This window comes from Nyctereutes procyonoides, unplaced genomic scaffold, assembly GCF_905146905.1.
Source record: "Nyctereutes procyonoides isolate TBG_1078 unplaced genomic scaffold, NYPRO_anot_genome, whole genome shotgun sequence".
NCBI classification, from domain to species: Eukaryota; Metazoa; Chordata; class Mammalia; order Carnivora; family Canidae; genus Nyctereutes; species Nyctereutes procyonoides.
In genome coordinates, this window is record NW_026575135.1 from 4,093,681 (window position 1) to 4,117,083 (window position 23,403).

Sequence of the window (23,403 nt, forward strand, 5' to 3'; positions counted from 1 at the left end):
TGGGGCCTGGGCTGAAATGACCCGGACACCAGGTCCTGCTGCCATGCCTGCCGTAGCCACTTCCTCCATGTAGCCGGGCTTCCTCACTCCAGGGTGGCCTCAGCGTAGCTGGATGTCTTGCATGGGGGCTTGGGGCTGCGAGCAAGCAGGTTCCAGCGAGAGAGGTAGAAGTTGCACAGCTTTTTATGATCCAGACTCAGAGTCATACAGCATCCCTTCTGCTGAGCTCTATTAGTCCAAACGTTCCTGACGCCACCAGCATCCAAAGTGGAGGGACAGAGAACCCCCACCTCTCAGTGAGAGCAAAGCTAAAGAATTGGGGGAGGGAGCTCACTTTTAGAACCATCGTGGAAGAGATTAATAATTTAAACACACACATCTAATAGTGGCAGATGCTTACTTTAGCACTTTCTGTGTGCTACATCCCTTTGAAGGAGGTAATATTATTGTCCACACTTTATTTTTATTATCATCCCCATTTTGAAGACAAGATACACTAAAGAATGGAGATATTAATTAACTTGCCCACGGTAAAAGAAAAAAAAATAGGTTGTACAATCAACATTTGAACTCGAGTAGACTCCAGACTCTGTTCCAACCATGACACACCCTGCTTCATTTAGATCCTGAAAGTGAGAATGCTCTTTCTTCTACTAGAGCAGAGTCACACCAAGAACCCGAGTCTTTGGGCTGCCTGGTGTCTAGCTACCTTCCTACCAGTAGTCACTTGAAGACACTATCACACACCTGCTCTGAGAACAAACTGTTCTGTGCATTCTGGGTCGTCCAAGGGAAGAGGTATGACACTGAGTTTCATTCATCAGAAACCTAAAATGTGGGTGAGGGGATTAAATTCTTTTTTTATAATAAATTTATTTTTTATTGGTGTTCAATTTACCAACATACAGAATAACACCCAGTGCTCATCCCGTCAAGTGCCCCCCTCAGTGCCCGTCACCCACTCACCCCCACCCCCTGCCCTCCTCCCCCTCCACCACCCCTAGTTCGTTTCCCAGAGTTAGGAGTCTTTATGTTCTGTCTCCCTTTCTGATATCTCCCACCCATTTCTTCTCCCTTCCCTTATATTCCCTTTCACTATTATTTATATTCCCCAAATGAATGAGAACATACACTGTTTGTCCTTCTCCAATTGACTTACTTCACTCAGCATAATACCCTCTAGTTCCATCCACGTTGAAGCAAATGGTGGGTATTTGTAAATTCTGATTTAATTCTCACAACCCTGTGAGATGGAACCTTGGTCCCATGTTACAGATAAGGAAACCAAGGCCCGCGGTTAAGTCACTACTTGCCTGATAGCTGATAGAGTCTAGCTAGACTCAAGGCCAGCGCAGTTTGATACGCAATCCCATGCTGTTTGTCATAGACTGCAACGAGGAAAGATCTGGAACAATTAATACTGACTCTTTCAGAGGAAAAAAATTTTTTTTTCAATCCCTAACATTTCAGTTCTAGCCTATCCTTAGAGGTGATACTGGTTGAGTTTCTTCACCACAGAGACGGGAGACTGAGGCCCATCGGAGAAGGGCAGTTAGGTGTCCCTGGCCCGCCATCTGCTCTGATGCGGAGCGGGAGCTGGGACTCTGCTTTTCCCACCACACCGACTGCCACGTTGTGGCGGGAATGGCTGGGAGGGGAGTGATGGTAGGTTGGGTGTGGGGCAGTGGGGTGGGGGTAGGAGTGGGGGGTGGGGTTTAAACTAACTGGGAAGTTGTTTGCCAAAGCTGTGTGGGGGGAAGGAGCATTTTACAAGACCAGGGCCTCTGGCCTGGAAACATCTGTTTCCCTTCAAATCAGCGAGGAGACTTTTGCCTCCCCAGAATGCCTAAATCATGTGGCGGCTGGGGAAGAGCAGGCGTTGGCCTGGAGACTTCAAACGCATTCTCCCGTACTCTCGGGGACCTGGTCCTGATGTGGGCCTCTGGGGCTCCATCCCCGCTCTTACCCCCTGTCAGATCCGTGAGAAGCTCTCACCGCCAATTAACTTCTCGGTTTCATTCTCTCACCCCCGCTGCGAGGGGGTCTAGGGGTCTTGGATGGGACCAACAACAGCTTCCTCTCCACCCACTCTCCTCTGATTTCCACTAGGACGACTTCTTCTGGATGTCTGGGGGAGACGGGGGAGGGGGGTGCTCAGAGCCTCGTGCAGTCTCATGATAACTATTGATGATGACACCGCAACTGTCCCTAGCTGAGCGTCAGCACATGCCAGGCAGCATAGTGAGCACTTCCCCACGTCGCTTTTTACTCTGGCAGCTACGCTATACAGTGGGTTTTAATATCATGATTCCTATTTCACAGGTGAGTACATCGACACAAGGCCTCACACAGGCAATAAATGGGGAGCCAGAATTTAAAACCGAACAGCCTCATTCCAGGCTCATGTGTTCAGCCATTCTGTCATTCTATCTCTTATAATGACCTTTCAACCAAACCCCCTTTTGTTCATTTCACAGACGGGGAAGCTGATTTCCAGACAGGGAAGCTACGACTTCCTAGTCGATTGAGTCATTCATTCAGTATGTCATTCATTCTGGCAAGTACTTGCCGAGGCATCGCGTGATTTAGATGTCTGAGCACCAGATGTCGGTGGGTGGATAGAGATGGGCAGCGCCGTATTCCAGTCCTGAAGATGCGTACTCCTGGGGGCAAGAGAGAAGTGTATGAGCACTGACCTAGTCCTGCGGCATGTGCTGTAACAGGGCACCGTGGGCAGAGGAAGGTTTACTGGAGGAGATGGGGCTCCACTGATGCTCCAAGCACAAGGTAGAAGGGGTCAACTGGGGAAGGGCAAAGATGAGCCACACAGAGGTGTATTCATGTGCAAAGGCCCAGAGGTAGATTCCATATCATGGAACCATTGGCGGTTTGCTACGGTTCTACTATGAAACAAGAATAGGAAGCAAAGATCGGTAAACGAGGCTGGATGTGTAGCCAGAGTTTGAGGTTCAATGATATTAGGACAGTCAAATGAGTGAAGACCAAAGAGCTGCACTGAGCCCCTGGTAAGGGATTTGGATTTAGTCCCGAGGGTGATGAAGAAACATTAAATAATACTTTGCATTTGTGTAGTCAATCCCAAGGCACTTGCCCGCACTTTGAAATCGCAGCACATGGAGGCCATATTGTTTAGTCATCCAAGATCTCGCAGGCCCCAGTCTGTGGAAAACCTGGGACAAGAGCTTAGTTTCCTCTTCTTTTAATTCAGGGATAGCTGGCACACTATATTACATTAGTTTCAGGTGTACAACGTAGTGATTCAACAACTTTCTACATCACGCAGGGGTAGTTACCATCTGTCACCAGGCAACGCTATTAGATGCCATCGACCATATTCCCCATGCTGGACCTTTCATCCCCTGACTTCTTCATAACTGGACGGCCGTGCCTCCTACTTCCCATCACCTGTCTTGCTTATCCCCTTACACCCGAGCCCTCTGACAACCACTGGTTGGTTCTGTGTACTTACGGGTATGAGTGTGTGTTCGTTTTGTTTGGTTCAGGACCCTTGGCCACTGTTCTTTCCCCTAAAACAAAGTCGGAGAAAAGAATAGGGTTTGAGCCTGGAACTTCAGTTCCTAAATCGCCCATCCCGCTCCATCCTTGGAGCTACCTCTTTTGTAATAAAAGTTCCTGTAGGTGCAGTGGGACCTAACTCAGCCAGTGGCACCAGAAGCAGGGTAGTGTATAGAAGGAGCACTGGGGCGGGGGTCAGAAAAGCCAACGTCTACTCTGATTTTATTAAGCATCTTTCCTCTCTGGGCCTCCGTTTCCCCATGTGGAAATAAGGACATGGAGTTTGGTGATGACTCAGGGGTTCTAATTCAGATTATCGGTGGACTTCAGCCTGCTCCGGTGGGCACAGAGAAGATGGAAGAACTGAGGTGAAGGCAGCTGGCACCTTTCCTGAATCCCCTGAGTGACCCTGAGGTCCGCCTGCACCCTCTCTCTCTCTCTCTCCATCCCCACTTTCCACTCTGCTGTGTGGGTGTGTCCCTACCTCTGCTTCTCAGTCTCTAGCTCCCTCTCCTTCTTCACATGAGGGGCCGCCACTTTCTTCCCCTCACAAAGAGCCCCTCCAAGCTCTGCCGGGTCCCCTAACAGCTTTCAGATGTGTCTCTGGAACAGTTCTACAATTACAGCTGAGCCGGGCAGAAAGCGCTTGGCCTTGTGACTTTTGACCCAGGCCTGTGAGGTTGACATCTTCCTCTTTTTCCACCCCTCCGCCCCCGCCAGCAGGGTGGCCTGAGGCCTCCTCCACACCGAGGCCTCCACTGACACATTTGGTTTACTCTAATGACACAAATAGAAGCTACCTTTTGGGGAGCAAAGATTGAGCCAGGCCTGATCTATCGTTGTATCATTGAGTCTTGGCCCCAAACCTGTGAGGGATGGATAACTTCACCCTCTCTACCAAGACTGAAGCCCAGAGAATACTCAGCCAGCAGCTGAGGAAAGCAAGGATTCTTCCCAGGTTTTATTATTATTTTTTTAAATATTTTATTTATTTGTTCATGAAAGAGAAGCAGGCTCCTCACAGGAAGCCCAATGTGGGACTTGATCCCCGGACTCTGGGATCATGCCCTGAGCCAAAGGCAGACGCTCAACCCCTGAGCCCCCCCAGGGGCCCCTCTATGCAGTTTTCGTAACTTGAAAATCTAAGGCGGCTTCTTCCCCGGAATGCTGTTATTCATGCTGCTTGGCAGGGAGGTGACCCTAGACCCTCTTGGTGGAGGGAGTGTGTTGCAGAAGTGCCATGGAAACATCAGCGGCCAGTGGGAAAGTCGTGTTTAAAAAAAGTTTCCAACTCCTCATGTTTTGAGGCTAATTCACATATTCCATTCACTACATCCTTCCATGTTACCCTCACTTGAAATGCATCGCCTCTTCTCCAAGAAAGCATTTTTAAAATGTGTACTCTTGTACAAATCCGTGCTGTTTACATGGTCTTTATAAAAATCTGCAGCTTATGAGCCACTTCTCGTGTATCACTCTATGTGATCTCTGAGACAGTCATGCACTGTCTCTACAATTATCCCCAACTTGTTGATGTAGAAATGACTAGGAAATGAGATGTGATATGCTCGGGTTCATTCATTTACTCAGATATTTACCGAGTCCCTCCCATCCATACCCAGTCCTGGTAAGTGCCAGGACATCGCTGTACTCAAGCTGCGGTATATAGGTATACACTCCCTCTGGGAGCCGCAGACCAGGGTTTGGATCCGGCCTCTGCTGCTTTCTAGATGGGTTGCTGGGAGGGTAGTAAGTGCTTACGCAGTGTTACCCAGGACTGTCCCTACCTCCCTACTCTGCCGCTGGCTCATTCTCACTTCCTGGAGTTTGTCATCTTACTTCTAACGCCTCTGCAAGGCTTTTCAATGATAACTCACCCATGTAGCCTTTAGAGATGCCTGATTCAGAGAGATGAAGTAAGCACAGAGAAGTGACTCAACTGAGGTCACGGAGCAAGGGAAGAGAATAGAATAGAATAGAATATGAGCCCACGTCTGACTGTCTTCAAGACCAGGCTCCTTCCTCTGTCACCTTTGCTTCTCTTGGCTAACACAGTACTAGAGGTAGTAAGCCCTACAACTGAGCTCCACTCACAGTGCTGAGATACAACAGGAGAGACGTAGTGCCCACATCACAGTGCTGTTGTTCTTATACCAAAGGTGGAAGCCAAAAACCCAGAAAGCAGATGAATAGCTTAGCTTTTTAATGAATATGCGGCCAACATACCCCATGTTTAGGCCTCTTAAGACCTATGTTTTAGGGACAGCCCCACCCTTCCTTACCTTTGCCAGCACTCCAAGCCAGCTAATGAAAGATAAAAGGTGGAATTAGATTTGACAGTGTGGTTAGGTATCTAATCTTTGGATCCAGGCAGACCTAAGTTCTGGTCCTCTGTTGCTACTTCCTTAATATGTAATAAATAATAGGGCAATTACATGACCTCTTTGGAACCAGTGTCCTTCTTGATAAAATGCAGTCATAGTACGCAGCTCATGCAGTATAGGAATAAAAGAGCTCCTGGCACACAGTTAATGCTCAGTAACTGTTAAGTGGATGAATGAAAGAACATGCAAATGAGCATGTCCAGCCATGCCAGGTAGCTCTGGGGTTCACTTCCAAAGCCCAGGACTCAGACTGCTCTGTCCCTAAGTAACTGTGAGACCACAGGAAGATGTAAAATCAAATTTCAGTTTCCTCACTGAGGTACAGGTGACACTAATCCCCACCTTCCAGACTTGCCTACTTGGAAAATAAGAGAGTAAGTGCAAAGTGCCCAGCAGGCATTTGGTGCCCAATTAATGCTTCACAGTTGCTTTCTTTTTTTCCCCAAAATCTCTTCTCTTGTAGTCTCAGCATCCCTGACACCTTTTGACTGCTGAACTTACACTATGATTTCGTGTTCCACCTTACAACTTCCAGGGCCTTCTCTGAAGCCACAACCCAGTACTCTGTTTTCTTGCTCTGCTACAGGTTCACTTTGTATGCTGTGGATACACGAGGGAGGCACTCAGAGCTCAGCACAGTGACCCTGAGGACAGCCTGTCCGCTGGTGGATGACAACAAGGCAGAAGGTGGGTTATCCATTTCTTCACTTCCCAGGTAACTCCCATATTTCCTCTCTAAGTTCTATACCCAACAGTCCCTAACCACTACCCCTTTCCTGCCTCATACATGTATTGGCACAGGTTGAAGAAAGTGAAGAGACTAAGAGGACAGAAGGAATAGGGAACTAAATTAATCAAAGCCACGAAGGAAGTTGAGATTTACCAGCAAGATCTTAGCCAGTGGAAAGACTTGCCCTTCTTTCAGAGCATGTGTCTGTGTTCTGACTTAGAGGCAAGGAGTGGTGGAGAGTCAGAGCGCCATGACTATGTCCTGCCCCTTAGCCTAGGCTTTTTAGAGACCACTTTTTTCCACTTCTGTCTATGCTAGGGTTGGCATGTAGGTGACAATAGACCACTCCACCACTAAGCCCATGGCAGGTACCAATAGCTCATCACAGCATGCATCTCCATCTGCTCTAGGGGTGGCCTCAGACCCCTCAGCATTGAGCTATAGGCAGTGACTATCCAAGTTGGCAAGTAGGATTAAACCTTTATGCTGCTCCTGGCCCATAAAGCTGTAAGCATCAGGCACCTCGGGAAAAAAAAAATAGAACCGGTCAGTCAGACTCACCATGTACTTAGTTCTTAGCTGACATGAGGATGAAGTGTCTATAGCAGGACTGGCAAAAACCTGGTGTAGATTGTGAGAACCCAATGGTTCACTTCAAATGGAGCAAATGTTTTCTAAGAGCACTGGTACTAGAGCAATGCAGAAGAGACATGCTCTTCACCTTTTAGCAACTCACATTCTAGTCTTCCAGAGAGAGAGACATTTCTATAAATGGCTCAATAATAAGCTCCATAATACATGCTTTGTGTGCTACCGGACAAGAGGAAATAGTCTTCCTATTGAGGAGCTATCAAATCTCAAAGGTAAGGGGGTTTGGGTTGGTTTCCTGATCATTGATGATGATGATGATTAATAATAATCATCATCATCATCAATTATTTTAAAATAACACATGCATATGTTTAAAAAAAGACAGAAAAATTAAAACCAGAGTGGAAATACTATGAACTAAATGCTCCTTCCATCCTAAACCTGAGTCCCCCAGATTCTTCTAGAGGCAATCACTGTTCACAAAGACTTGGGGATGTGTATGAATTTTGATCAGAGTCTTCACAGATGAAAGAACGGGCCTTCCATTCAAAGGGAGCTACCCATGATGACTTTAAGTTACATCGATTTCTAGGAACAACTGAAGGAACAGAAATTGCCATATATGGTGAGCAGAAGAGTCTGGTTTTTCTTTGAGAGGTGTTTTGAATGGAAACTTCTTAGACCTGATCACAGAACTATGTTGGAAAAACTACAGAGAGAAGATAGAAGTAGACTGCTGAGATGAGCCCAAGACAGTAGATTTAAGCCTCTGCGTTTGTTTGGAATTTTATGTGAAATCATGGATACCAAATATATGTCAATAACAAAGCTTGTGAATTAGGAGCACTAACTCTGTGCCAGGGCCTGTGTTGAGTGCTTTACGTTCACTTTTTAATTTCATCCTCCCAGCACATCCCCAGAATAAACATTGCTATTTCCAGCTGATAGTCTGTCGGCCCTTGAATATCACACACGTGAATTCCAGCACAAATGTGCTTTCCTTGTGGCAAGGTGTGTTTCCATGCTCACTTTTTCCTGCTGTCCAGTGATCTATGCCTGCACTTCTCCCCCTCAGAGATAGCAGACAAGATCTACAATCTGTACAATGGGTATACAAGTGGAAAGGAGCAGCAGACTGCCTACAACACGCTGATGGAGGTCTCGGCCTCAATGCTGTTCCGAGTCCAGCACCACTACAACTCTCACTACGAGAAGTTTGGCGACTTTGTCTGGAGGAGTGAGGATGAGCTTGGGCCCAGGTATGGACGGGTGTGTGAGTGTGAATGGAGTGGTGGATCCTTCTGGCTTCTATCTGATTTTACAAGACCCTTTATTCCATAGGCTAACAGTGGGCTTTGTCAAATAAATAAGAGTGTCATCTACCTTAGTCATGTCAGGGTGAGAAATTGGAAAGGGGCAGAGAGAATGACAGATTCTTGGAATTTTAGCTTCTTAGACTTCTGGAATGTCAGATAAGACATTCAGCACTGTTTCCCTCAGTCACTCCCCTTACCCACCTTCCACCTTTAGTGTTGGAGACGGGAACCATGAACTCCTGGAGGAGATATGTCCTAACCAAGACCGTGAAAGGGTACAGCGGCAGGCTCATGGCCCTTAATCTAGGGCTTTCCTCCCATTTCCATAAGAAATCTGAGGTTTTCTAAGGGCACCTGGATGGCTCAGTTGGTTAAAGGTCCGACTCTTGATTTTGGCTGAGGTCATGACCTCAGGGTCAAGAGATCAAGCCCTGCATCAGGCTCTGCATTGGAGCCTGCCTGAGATTCTCTATCTCCTTCTCCTTCTTCCCCATTCCCCTGACTCTCTCTCTCTCTCTCTCTCTCTCCCTCCCTCCCGTCCTCTCTCCCCCTTAAAAAAAAAAAAAGAACAACTCTGAGGTTTTCTAGAATAAAGTCCATTAGTGACCATGACTAAATACTTTCCTAAATTCAATGTGTATTAAGACATGATCTTTATCACCAGCAGTGACTGTACCAATCGCTGTGCTAGGAACCATGGAGGATTCAAACGTACCTAAGACAATCACTATTTTCTGAAGCTTCATAAAGTAGTATATGAAGTAGTGGTTATGTTTTTATGCCTTGCACCTAACAACATTCATTCATTCATTCATTCATCACTTACTTAGTAGCACCTCTTACCAGTTGGTTGTTGTCCATGCAGCGACAAAAAGGGATAAGCTCACTGTTGGAGGTAATTAAACAAGCAATTGAAAAGAATAGGAATGGTAAGTATAATGAGCACAGAACAGAACAGGGCCCTTTGGGGAGGCACAGCAGAATCATCTAGTCTAGGTAACCCAGCGAAGCCTTCCCAGGGGCTGAGACTGAGACTGACATAGTGAATAGGGGTCAGACAAGAGGAAGGAGAGGGGGTTCGGTGAGTTTAGGGCAGAGTGACCAGCCTGGGAAATATACAAAGGAGATAGTGTCACCTTAGGGCAGGGTTTCCCTCAAATTTTCATCATTTGCCTGCTGCTTTTATTATTTTGGGTGTATCACCATGCCGTAAGCACTTTTTGTTTTGATATTTCATAGATTTACATCTCACTGAAAATCTGTTTGAAAACACTGTATCATTTTATAAAGGGACGGGTAGTACCATCTATGTTTAATAGAAAATTAAATGTAAACATTTGATACAATGGAAGGAAAAAATAATAACAGGAAACAATGCTCTTCAATCCTGGTAGAGCATGGGGGCTCTGCATTTAAAAAGGAGATTAGCAAGTGTTAGGGAGTACTGAAGACACAGTCTTGAACCAAGAGTTTCTTTTTAAAAGTAATCTGGAGCAGAGGAAGAGAATGAAAAAGAGAATCTGACTGCCTTTCCCAGTGTGATTCATTGTTGTTTAATGCTGAGTCTGTGATTATCTGTAGCACCACCTAAAATCCTTTCTCTTGCCCCTGGGGAACCCCTTCTACACTTTGGTAAACACTATGTGTAGAGGAACTGAAAGAATTTCCCTATAGTTGGAGCAAAGTGTGTGACAGCAGGAGTGGTAAAAGATAAGAAGGGAGAGGTCAGTAGGGGCCAGTCCTGAATGCCCTGTAAGTAGGGTTAAAGCATTTGGATTATCTCCCTAGGGTAATGGGAAGCTTTTCAAGTGTTTTTCACAAGGGGGTGATATTAGCAGATCTTCGGAGGGATAAAGATCCCTCTGACCACAGTTGGGAGCTTAGACGTTCAAGAGGGGTCAAGACAGGAGGGAGGTAGTGAGGCCCTCGAGGCTACTCTTACAGTCGTCTGGGGGAGATAGTGTGGTGTTCTGGGGCAGGGTAGTACTGGTAGCATGGGAGAGAATTGTGTGACTTGCTGGAATACTTAGTCAGTGGCACTCTGTGCTTTAAAAAGCTTTAAAATTACCCTGTAAACTGGGCAAAGTAGGATATTCTCATCTTGCAGATGATAAGGAATTGGGGGCCCCATGCGGTTAAATGAGCTGCCTACAGTTGCATAGTTTGATATGGAGGCTGGTTCTTCCCTGAGCTCTCATTCCGAGCCCTTACAACACTGGCAGTATCCTTCCAAGGACTGGAGGCCCTCAAGGGAACGGATGAGAGCCTGGTCAGGGATAAAAGGGATCTCTCCCTGGAATAGACCTTATCTGCCCATTGGGTCCTGGACTATAACTTTTTTCTCTTTCACATGAAAGAAAGCTTCTTTAGATAAAAGCTAAAAGAGGGCAGACAGGCAGAAGCCCAGAGCCCCAGATGAAAGCCACTGTGTGAGTCATCCGGGCTGCCATCTTGCCCATGGACAGGGAAAGGCATCCCACTTTATGGGGCTTTCCCACAGGGCTCAGAGAGTTTGGGTGGAAGCTAAACCAGAGCTCCGCTACTGACTTTGTCTTTACAACCTTCTGGGTTCCTTTATGACCTTCCAGGACATAAATCTTCTGGAAAGGGTGCCTGGCCTCCCACAGAGGCAGGACAACCCACTTGGTAATGGACTGTGATAACCCAGTAACCTCCAGCCAACCCGTCACCAGTCACTGTCCGCCAACCCAGATTGGTGTCACCCAGTTTCCTCCCTTCTCAGTCTGTGTAGTCTCTGGGGGAGGATATGAGATTCCGCTAACATCCCACATGGGCATGTCAGCAGGCATCAGGATAGCTGCATCCTAATCTATCCTCACTGGGCTACCTTGGGTTCTGGTTCTCTCTCTGGCCCTCAGCCTCCTCATCTTTAAAATGATGATGATGAACTAGGGCAGGGGTACCCTTTCTTTTTAGCAGTAATTTTTTTTCTAAATAGATCTTATGTATAACCCCAGGTCTTAACTAGAATGCTACTTTCTCAGAGAGTCCTCTAAAATTTCTACCTGTTCTCCTAATCAACACCCTCATGTTTTAATTTTCTGCATCATACCTACTAGTTTCAGTATCTCGTGTTGCTTATGTGTTTACCATTGTGTTCTCTCTCTTCTGCACTACAATGTCTGCTTATATGTACTTAGTGATTCTTTATGTCCTAGTCTCTATTCTAAGTGGGTGCCAAATAACTACTTGTTAAATAATTGGATAACAGGATGAGTGGATTTGTGGCTCAGAAGATTGAACGGTTGTTCTGGTAGAAGCTAGAGAGGGTGGTCTGGAGCCCCACCTAATGGGTCTCCATTCAATTACTCTTTCTCCCAGTCGCAAGGGACCCTTAGGTCTCTCTGAGCTCTCAAAGATCTGTGGGTCACAGTTGGAAACAATTGAATCCCATGAACTCTAAGGTCTTTCCTACTCAAAAATAGGAATAAAAAAATGTATTGTCCTTGCAAATACTGAGAGAGCTGAGGAGACCACACTTCATTAATTCATTTATTTATTCACTAATTCATTTAACGTGCCCACTATGTGCCCAGTTCTGTGCTATGGGCTGGGGAATATATGAATGAAGAAGATAGATCCTGCCTTTACAGGGAGCAGCATCTAGTAAGAAAAAGTCTGTAAACAGTTGTAGTGAAATGCAATAGGAAGCATGTGCCATAAAAAGGAGGACAGGGAGTTTGTTCTACAGCAGAGGGCTTCTTTAATTGGAATGTGCATGAAAATCCCCTGAGAGCCTTGCTGAGTTTCAAATTGACTTAGTGGCTTAGGATTGGCCTGAGATTCTGCATTTCTACTAAGCTCTGGGGTGATGCCCCTGTTGCTATTCCCAAAAGCACACTTGGGAGTGATAAGGTCCTAGATGGCAATAGCTGGCACAGCTGATCCAGACCTGGACCTCAAAGAATGATCCACAGGGAAGAACATGAGGTCTGTGCCTAGCGTCAAACGATGAACTGGAGTCCTCCAGGCAGAAGGGAGAGGATGTTCTCATCACAAGGAACAGCCAGTGCAAAGATGAGTGTTGGGGTGGGTCGTTAAGAGGATACACTTGAGCCAAGAAGTACAGATCTCACTGGAACAGAGAGTTCAAGGTGAGGAGGTGGGGGAACCAAGGTGGTGAGGTCAGCAGAGGGCAGATCATGATGGCTTTTGTGAGCTCTGTTCAGGAGATTGTTCTTTCTCCCAAAAGCCAGGTAAAGGTCTTAAACAGAGGAGCAGTTTGGGTAAATATGCCATGACTCTGAAGGGTTTGCAAAGTGTAAAGGGAAGAGGGCAAGACACTGCCCTGGAGCCAGGAACTTTTGGTTCCTGTCCTACATCTGCCATCTGCTTGCTGTGTGACCTTGGACAAATTCCATTGCCATTCTGGACCCCACTTGTAACATAAAAGGGCTGGGCTCCAAAGTCCCTTCCAGCTGGGAAGCCAAGGAACCAAAAGCCCTAAAGGTCATAAAGGGCAGAGAGGCACACTCAGACTGTCCTTTCCCCTCCACTCAGCACGCCCTGATTCTCAGGGACCTAGGCTGGTCAGGATGTTAAGAGCTCCTTCCAGGAGGACTTATGCCATGGGACGAACTCTATTAGGATTCTCTTGGCCCGAATCACCAAACCCCAAAATATTCTGTACCTCTCCCTATATCTGTAGTCACATAGCTCCATGTAGTTTAGTGATAAAAGGGCATCTCTTACCTCTGCCTAGGAAGTCTATCAGGCCAGTGGCCTCCAGATCCTGGTTCCCGTGGCAGCCACAGGTGTCGCAAACAGCTGCTCAGAGAAGACCTGCTGACAGCCGCTGTCCCAACCATACAGTTCCTATTAGGAGACGTGAGGAACTGAGCTCATAGGTGGCTAAGGACCAGAATTGCCTTCAGTCAGAACACCCTTGACCACTCTTGGGCTTCTCGATCCTCTCAGCTACATTTGGCTGAAATGATAGAGTAGAAAGAAGAGAGCAAGCACAGAAGAGATGTTGTTTCTGCGAATTCATCTCTCTGGACTAGTAATAGTATATTTACTATCTCAGCCCCTCTTTCTTCCATGGCAGACATTGCTAATAGATCGCAGACATCGTCACAGGCTTGGTTTAGCCTGGGATTTTTCTCAACATAGCAAGACAAGCCTTTCCCATCTGAGGAGAGTTGGCACATTTCTATGAACCATGGTTTCTGTGTCCAGAGTGAAAATAAGCAAATTTGATGTCACTGTACATTCTTGCAGGTCAAGATAATGTTAGCTCTTTCCTTAAGCTATCATGGATTAAGTCTTTTGGAATTTCTAGGATATTGGGAACAAAAGCACACTTAGGCTTCTAGGGCCATATTCCTATGGATCTCAGAGACACTTGTAATTTTTCTGCATATTTTGACATTTCTGAAATCAGGATGGACAGTGTACAATGGATGTGCACGCTAAGTGTTACATTCTTTCTTCTTTCCTTAAAAGGCTGCTATTAAGTCGGTGGCATTTCATGTAACTTAAGTTGCCTTAGAGTGGATAAATACAAACAAAACACAGTAGGACTTTGAACAAGTGTCCCATGGATCATTGTTCCCACTGATGGTATAACAAGGTTGGCTGCTGTCTTGAAGTCTGTATCCATTCCACACTGAAACCACTGGGTTAGTTGAAATTCTGTCAAACTCAACCTCAGTTAAGGAATGGATTTTGGGGCAGGTCTTGTGGTTTCTTGTGAGAGAATAAGAGGACAAAATGTAAATATTTTCACTGTTTACCTTACGAATCACATTTCAAACCTGATGTTGAAGATACATATCCAGGTGGCAGTATTTGTACTGCAGGTTTTCTGTTTTGGGGGAGTAGTCCAAGGCTAGATTTTATGTGTATTTATTCTGAAAATGACCCCAGTGAACAACCGGGAATCCATAAAACCATGGTTTCATTGCACAAGTTCATCACACCAACTATAAAATATATGTTTATATAAACATTATCTTCAAAATGGAAATGCCGTATTGTGTTTTGTTCTAAAAGTAATTCTTACTCTATGACATCTGCATGATGTGGGTGTATACATAAAATGGAAAGTGGGGATCCCTGGGTGGCTCAACAGTTTAGTGCCTACCTTCAGCCCAGGGCATAATCCTGGAGACCCAGGATCGAGTCCCACATCGGGCTCCCTGCATGGAGCCTGCTTCTCCCTCTGCCTGTGTCTGTCTGTCTGTCTCTCTCATAAATAAATAAATAAAATCTTTAAAAAATGGAAAGTGAACAGTTTGCACCTCTGAATCCCATTATCCCAACCCAGAGATAAAATCATTAGCCCTGCACTTTCCAGATGTTGATACAGGTATTCCATGGATGTGCACATGAATAGGGATGCTGGTACAGGCCTATGGATATACCTGCATCTACAGCCACAGCCCTATTTCCACCAACTCTGAAATGTTCAACAAATATGTATACTAGATTCTGGTATCTGCCTGTTTATACTTAACAAGTCTTTTCTCCTGGATGCATATGCACATATGCTATCTGGGAGGGCCCTTTAGCCATGCAATTTTATGAATGTATCATATGTTAACTGAGCCTTTTATTAAAGACCAACAAGGTTTCTTCCAAATGCTTTGCTGTTATAAGCAAATCTATATAAATGTTTTGCCCATTTGCCAGATTACTTCCCTAGGTCCACATCGATGCTCTTGTGCCATTTCATTCTGTTTATCAATTCCTGCTAGAGAATTACTGGATTTTAAAAGCTAGGGACTGAGAATTTCCTCAGTTCAAGCCAGTTTACCCTTGTTAATTCCTTCTTCTTGTGCAACCAGGACCTGGGCAACAGGAGGACTCTACATAGTCCAAGAAGCAGTGGGAGATATTAGTTGAGTTCCTATTATGGGCCCAGTCATTTATATGTCATTTCATCTCCTGAACCATCGATTTTGAAGAGTAAGCCCTGGAGAATCAGTGGAATTGAATTGAATTGTTTAAGGTTACACAGCTAGTAACTATCAGGGGCAAAATTTAAACTAACCTCAAAATGCAAAATTAAAACCAATATCCTGTCCATTATAGCACATTGCATCCCAAGATAAGCACACAACTAAGGCAGAACATAGTATGTATCACAACAGAGAAACAAAAGGATTCAGTAGCAAAAGGAGGGGGAAGATGGCTTATGATAGCTGGGAAAATCTGGAAGACTTCCTGAAGATGAAATTTCGGCATGACTTTGAAGCATGAACCTCAACACATGTGGTCCTCTCCCATGAGGAACTCCATGTCTCGACAGTTGTGTCACACCAGGTTCTGTTGTGAAGTGCTCATCAGATGCTCATCAGATGGCATTTCTTTGTGAACAAAGCCCCTAATTCCTTTAGATTGAAAACAAACAAAACAACAAAAATCTTCTCCAACTTCTACAATTATTTATTAGATTCTGCTATGGTCTGAATATTGTATCCCTGAAAATTCTCAAGTCCCAAATCTAATGTCCAAGGTGATAGTATTTAGGGATGGGGCTTTGGGGAGGCAATTAGGTCATGAGAATGGATCCCTTTTGAATGGGAACCTCTACTCTTACAGAAGAGGCACCAAAGAGATCCTTTACCCCTTCCACCATGTGAAGGCATAGCCAGAATGGACTGTCTATGGACCAGGAAGCTACCTCGCACCAGCCACTGCACTGCATCTTCCAGTGCTATGAGCCTGGACTTCCTGACCTTCAGAACTCGGAGAACTAATCTGTGTTGTTTATAAGCTACCCAGCCTGTGGTATTTTGTTGCATAAGCCCAAACAGACTAAAACTCCTTTCCAAAACATACTTGATTTGATCATCTCCAGGGAAGGAAGCCCACTGAAAATATGGAAAGATCCATTCTATATTCAGAGGGCTCCAGTTTTAATTTTTTTTTAAATTATATTGAGTCAACATTTGCCTTCTGTTAATTTGAAGGTGACGTCATTGATAACACTGGGGTGCCTTGCAACAGAGGTCTAGATGCTGTTTCCACACGGTTAACCCTGGTCAAATTATATGACCAGCCTGAGCTCACTTTTACTACCTAAACATTGGGACTAAAGTATAACTCTAGAACTGTGGCAAGGATTATATTTAGTTTCAGTTTCCACCCCCCACCCCCGCACACACACAACCTTTATTTATTAGGACAACACAACCATTTGCCTAAATATCCCCCTTCTGTGGACACATTCCATTCCTGCTTCCCACACTTTCTCCTAAGACTTGCTTGTAAGACAATTTTCAGCATCATGATCTGACTAGAGTTTGCATAGGTCCCTCTTACCAGAAGTGACTGGGGTTCTCCAGATGTGGCCTGACCAGGGCAATATGAATGAAGTCATTCTTTCTCTTAATCTGCCCTATCTGCTTCTGGAGGTTGTGTCCCATTTTTGTGCAACCACGTCATGCCCTCAACTCTCATTAAGCTTGAGGTCAGCTAACACAGAGACATTTAAGCTCAACTCAAGGAGATAGGGAGGAGGGAGAGAGGCCAATAGGAATGTTTCCTTACTGCCTCTTTTTTTATCCCTCTCCATTCCAAGGCCCCCTTAGAAATTAGGTCTCTATCCACTAACTGTGTCAACAGCTGATTGGGTAATGGTGCTGGGAATAGAATGATCGGTCAAAGGTTCTACAGTTCCCGGAGAAGTGGCATCAGAACTCAGCCCCTGACTCCTCCACAAGCCATTCCTGTCTCAGCCTCGCTTGCTAATACAACCATAAATTAATGTGTGGTGTCACTCCTTTACCTTTGGCTTCCTATTCCAGTGGGCCTGGGTCCTGTCTCTGTGAGGAAGATTTCATTTCCGGTATTTGAGAAAAGTGGTCACTCTGACCTACGATTCCCTCTCCAGGGAAAGCTTGGACCATGCCTGGCCTTTGATTTATGCTTCTCCTTTGCCTACAGATTTATTGCCGAGCAGTCTCGCCTTTGGTCTCTCACTCCTGCCTCCTCCTCTCTGGCCTTTGAGCACCTCCAACCCTTCTCTCCATGGTGTCACCTTCTGACTTCTCCTGTCTTTGTTGGCTAAATGCAAGCCAAGGTCTGAGGCAGTGTGTGCACTGGAAAAAGAACAGGGATAGTTAAGTGAACTGACACAGGTTTAGTGCCTATTATGTACAGACTTCTGTGCTGGATGCCTAGGGCAGGCACTTCATTTCAGGCTAACAACAGCACTAGAAATAAGCATCTCTAATCCCATTTTACAAATGGACAGACAGACTTACAGAGCAGAAGTGACCACTCTAATGGTCAGCCTGTGCCCTGTCTACTACAGTATGCTATTTGGATCTTGGCTAACATTTACTAGGAGTAAGCAAACTACTCAGATTATCTCTGTCTCCCCAAAACACTGCAATCGCCTGCGTTTTATTGATGCCATAACGAAGAGCGGCATCAAAGAACTTTCTGATGATGCACAGAGCTGTTAAGTTATAGAACTAGGATTTGAATCTGTGACTCCAGGTTCATGTATTTCAATTTGGCTCTGTACAGTCAGGAACTTTGGTTCCTGCTCTGCCCCTGTTACTAATTTAAGTTGTTCTCTTAAACGACTTTCTCACTCCATACCTCAGTGTTCCCATCCCATTTAACTTGGTTCAGTTGAGTTCCAGGATTCTCCTTGAGGAGGTGGCTGGGCCTTTGGGGGCAAAGCTTTTGGACATGTTGGAGGAATTTCCCTTTCCAACCTCATTTTATATTTGTAGCTTGTTTCTTGTGACTGTCTGCAGCAGTCACTCTCCATTGCCTCCAAACTATAATACTTCACCATGATTTTGAAGAGCCTCAATGGTCTGATATCTGCCAAACTGACTAGTCTCTCACCCGTTCTTCACTCTATTTCAAAGCACTGGTGGTTCATGTTTTCTCTTATCTAACTTTAGGTAGGCTCTTTCCTCTGCCACCCATCTACCTGAAAAACCTGTCTTGTCATTGAAGTCCTGATGCAGACGTTACAACCCTTGGGAAGATTTCCAAGCCCCCAAATTTATGATTAGGTGGCCTCTTTTTATATTCTCAGAGCACATACTGTGTCTCCGACCCAGAACTCTGACCCCAAATTAGAGGCTGTTACTATTTCTGTCTGTCTCCTGCCATTGACTTGCAAAGGTGCTCTAGGCTTACACGGGTACACAAATAAGGATACTGATGGGAGGTGGTTATATATTTATATATCATTTGTTGTAGGTTTGTTATAGATTCATCATTTTTTAAAAAAAACAAGCTTTGTGGTGATACAGGTATTATTCCCATTTCATCCATATCATGGATAAAGAAACTGGGTCACACTTGATTAAACAATTCCCTCAATATCACAGAGCTAGTAAGTGGCTGAGCCTGGATTTGAACCTGAGCAGTCATGCTCCAGAGCCTGGGTGGTGTACCATTATTCTGTACAACCAACATCCTAAGCTTCAATGGCCTGGCTCTTGCCACTTCTCCAGTTTCCCCACTGTGTGCCCACTTGCACATGGTATTCCAGCCATAAATCCTCAGAACTCCTATGTAATCTCTAATCTTTATGCCTTTACCTCTGCCTTTTATTATGCCTTTGTCATCTTTCACCCCAACTCATTTTTGAGACTCAACACAAGTTGCCTGTCTACTAGGAAGCCTCCTTGGATATTCCCACTCCTACCTAGATACCTTCCTATACTCCCCTCAACCCCTACACCTCCTCTTTATCGCTCTTGCTATTTGTGTTATAATTTTCCATCTGTCTGTCTTTCACACCAAAGTGGGAACCCTACTGTAAAATAAATGCTCAGTAAATGATCAGTCAATGACTTTATCTCCTGTAACTTCACAACAGCCCCATCTTTCAAGTGAAGACATGGGTTTAGAGACATTAAGTAGATTTCCAAGGACACAGAGCTATTAAAGAACAGAGTAAGGGCTCAAACCAGGAGGAGATGGACTTGTCAGGCTCTTCTTTGGGAGGTGCCTGCCAGCGGGAAGAGAGGACTGTGGGCAGAGTGGCAACTCGAGTGTGATTATGAAGCTATGAATTCTTGGCACCTCAGGAAATATTCCACCCAAGTGGTGAACTATACAAAGAGGACTTTTTGAAATGTACCTCATAAATCATGCCCACAAAACACACACACAGAAGCCAGGCCCTTTTCCAGCTGCCATGCAGGTGCCTAACACAGTCTCCCATTTGTGGGGTCTGTTGTTGTAAAACACCCTCCCTCCTGGGGTCTCAGAGGAGCATTGAGAGGACAACATGAGAGAGCTGCTCATTTAGCCCTTGGGTATCTTGAAGGTATTGGAATGTAGAGAAAATTGGATTCTGCATGGTGACAGACACCTTGACAGTGAGGCTAACGTATGGTATGACCCAGGAAAAGGGCATCCCTTTCACTCTCTAAGCCTAAGTTTTCACATCTTTAATAAGGGTAGGTCAGACCAGGTCAGTGGTTCCCAGTTGGGGCAATTTTTACCCCCAAGAGGACAATTCACAATGCCTGGAGACCATTTCATTGCTATGACTGGGCCAAAGGAGTGTTATTGGTATTTAAAGGGCAGCAAGCAGCCCAGGGATGCTGCTAGACTTCCTAAAAAACAGTCCCTACAGCAGAGAACTATCTGGCCCAAATGTCAATAGTGCTGTCATCAAGAAACCCAAGGATCTGGGAGATCCTTGCTAGCTTTGATTTTTCTATGCAGCTGTCAGACCTCCTGAGGGATGCCCTCTCTGGTCCTAGTTAAAGGGTGACAGATACATTACTAATGATGATCACCACAGGACAGGGTGATTCTTGCTTAGACTAGTGTTCAGTATGACCTTGACCCTAAGACACCATCACAACAATACTTTATAATCATAGGTATCATTTATAGGGAGCTTACTCTGTGCCAGGCTTTGGGCATTTCTCATGGTGAATCTTCACCACACTTAGAATGCTAAGACTATCACCACTGTTTTAGAAGTGAGAAAAATGAGAAGCCCAGAGAAATCTGATTTGGGGACCTAGATATTAAGGATTTGATGAACGATTTCCAAATTTCCTGACTGTGAGAAATGAAAGAATATGAGAAAATTAGAGAAACACAAAAGCAGAAGTTAGAGAGGGACTATGTGGGTGTTCAGGCCTAGATCTGAATGCCTAGCCCCAATGGCCGACTTTATGTTTGACCTTGGTCATGCAATGTCATTTCTCTGAGCTTGGCTTCACATGCATTTGATGTGAATGGAAAGAAGAGTATGGTCAGGGCTGTTGTGAAGATTACATAAAATTTTAAAATATTGGTAAAGCACTTACTCTGCATCTAGTGTGGCAGGTGTCAGTAGATTATAGTTGTGATTGCTATTTCTGGGTAGCATTATTATAATAATTTCTACTTGGTCAGAGTCCCAAGACTGGTGACCTTATAATTCCTGGGACTCTCATATCTTAGAAATAAAAAGACTGGTTCAAAAGGTTATATGTCGCTTTCATTTTCTACACATGACGTGATTGAAGAGGACAAATTCGGAGGTGATTTTCGAATAGGTGTTTGAAATACCCACACTCTGGCCAGGAATGGATAGGAGATTGTTGGGACAGGAAGTCCTCATCTCTCAGTTGATCTTTATCCATCACTCAAGGGCTTACCTCTTAATCACTATCTCGTCCTCCCTTTCAGGAAGGCCCACCTGATCCTGCGGCGACTGGAGAGGGTGAGCAGCCACTGCTCCAGCCTCCTGCGAAGCGCTTACATCCAGAGCCGTGTGGACACCGTGCCCTACCTTTTCTGCCGCAGCGAGGAGGTCCGGCCTGCGGGTATGGTGTGGTACAGCATCCTCAAGGACACCAAAATCACGTGCGAGGAGAAGATGGTGTCCATGGCCCGAAACACGTATGGGGAGTCCAAGGGCCGGTGAGGGAGGGTGCTGCCCTCCGTGAGCACAGAGACTCTCCGTGGGAGGGGGAGCAGTACTCTCATGGATCCTGGGGCCTGGGGGGGCTGGGGGACAGCTGAGGATGGGCCTGGCAGATGAGGCTTGCCAGCAAGGCCAAAGCAAACTCTTTCTTTTGTGGATAGCCGGCAGAGAACTTTGTAACCACTGGAATTATCCGTTTTTCTCTTTTATTTTTTCTAAGATATTATTTGACTCTATCAAAGTCTCTCCTTTTTAAACTTTTTCTTATGGATGGCAGTCAATCCCGAGGCAGGAGCTTTCAGGTGGAGACCAAGCGGCCTTTGCTCTTCTTCCTTCCTCCTGCCACACTCAGCTTCCTTCCTGCAATGGACCCCGAAGGAGACCTATGGAGAGACAATATGACCTCTTCAGCATCAGGAAGGAGGCCCTGAGGATTGTTGCAGTGAGGAAGCTTGGGTCTTTATGACTTGTTTTTTTCCAGACGTTATTGAGTTTGCAGGAGCCCTGCCTCTTCCTGCTACCTGTGGGTCTGCCCAGAGTCCCTGCAGGACTTTCCATGCATTAAAAATTCTTATTGTCTCTCTTTCTGCTTGGGGAGTGTTTCTTGTCACTGGGGGACCTCTCTTTATTCACTCAACCGGTACTTATTGATTCCCTACTATATGCCAGGCAGTGGGCCTACAACTAGAGTGAAAAGCTCCCTGCTCTCAGGGAACTTACAGTCCAATGGAAGTTGTAAAGAAGGACTAAAGCGATTTCAGGCTATACTAGGGGGAGAATGGGCAACTTATTGTTGGGCTGTGAGACAACCTAGAGGAGTTCTGAAATGCTTCCTTGAAAAAGTGATGCCTGAAGCCCAAAGGATCGGAAGAAGAAACCAGACGGAAGGGAAGGATGAGATGGGACACCATGAGCAAAAGTCCAGAAATAAGAGAAAACAGAACACATGCAAGGGCTGAAAGCACATTTTTATACAAGATTTTATTTGTTTGATTGTTTGTTTGTTTAAGAGAGATGGGATGAGAATGTGTGAGTATGGAGAGGAGCAGAGGAAGAGGGACTCTCAAGTGGACTCCACGCTGAGCGCAGAGCCCAGAGTGGGAGTCAATCTTGTAACCCAGGAATCATGACCCAATTCAAAATCAAGAGTCTGATGCTTAACAGACAGGGCTACCCAGGTGCCCCATGGACTGAAAGGACTTTTTTTTTAAGGTTTATTTATTTACTTTAGAGAGAAAGCATGTGAGTGGATGATGGGGCAGAGGGAGCGGGAGAGTGAGAATCCTCAAGCAGACTCCATGCTGAGTGCAGAACCTGATGCAGGACTTGATCCCTGGATCCTGAAATCATGACCTGAGCCAAAATCTGAAGTCGATTGCCCAACCAACTGAGCCAGACAGGTGCCCCTGAAAGCTCTTTCAATGATGATATGGACCCAAGAAGCTGAAGGAAAAGCTAGAACTAGGCAGGGTTTTGAAAGCTTGGGACAGAAAGTTTGACAATATCGGAAGTAACTGGGAGCCACCCCAGAATGTTAGCAGAGTAAAATGCCAAGCTTGCTCTTTAAGAAAAAATTGTTTTGGCCACAGGGGTGGAAGTGAGGCTAGAGAAAGCCCCCAAAAGGGTGACTGTTGCTATTTTCCAGGCAAGAAGTGATGGCAGCTTGGATCTTGAGGTCATGGAGAGACATTCCGCCACTGGAGTCTCCTTTTAAAAGGTAGATGAACTGCCTCCAATGTGTTACCTGGGAAGGTAATGAGTATAAAGAGGCATTATAGATTCTTAACATTCTGGTAATAGCTCCCAGGAGCTAGCTTGCTTGAGGAGTAAGGATGTAGGTCAGGTGTTTCATAATGCAAGGATGGCACCTGTTAGAAGAGAGTAGGGCACTGTGGGAATTCAGAGAAGGGGAGAAACTGAATACCAGTAAAAGATAAGCAGTTAAAAATATGCCTACTTCTTAGTTTTGAT

General features: G+C 45.4%; 1 protein-coding gene and 1 long non-coding RNA gene across 3 annotated transcripts in view; one reads left to right on the forward strand and one right to left on the reverse strand.

Annotated features, from left to right (window-relative positions):
- Positions 1 to 22,018, forward strand: part of ASTN2 (astrotactin 2) — a 227,695-nt gene extending 205,677 nt beyond the window's left edge. For both annotated transcript variants that reach the window (XM_055301660.1, XM_055301661.1), the window contains exons 6-8: positions 6,508 to 6,608; positions 8,318 to 8,501; positions 21,195 to 22,018. In XM_055301660.1, the coding sequence (XP_055157635.1) occupies positions 6,508 to 6,608; positions 8,318 to 8,501; positions 21,195 to 21,432 (523 nt within the window). In that variant the 3' untranslated portion in view covers positions 21,433 to 22,018. The remainder of the gene's footprint in view (positions 1 to 6,507; positions 6,609 to 8,317; positions 8,502 to 21,194) is intronic.
- Positions 1,668 to 21,298, reverse strand: LOC129494718 (uncharacterized). The gene is made up of 4 exons (XR_008661394.1): positions 21,164 to 21,298; positions 13,272 to 13,506; positions 3,491 to 3,548; positions 1,668 to 2,663 (listed from the first exon to the last, which is right to left on the reverse strand). It is a non-coding gene; the product is annotated as an uncharacterized LOC129494718 (long non-coding RNA).
- Positions 22,019 to 23,403: the final 1,385 nt, after the last annotated feature.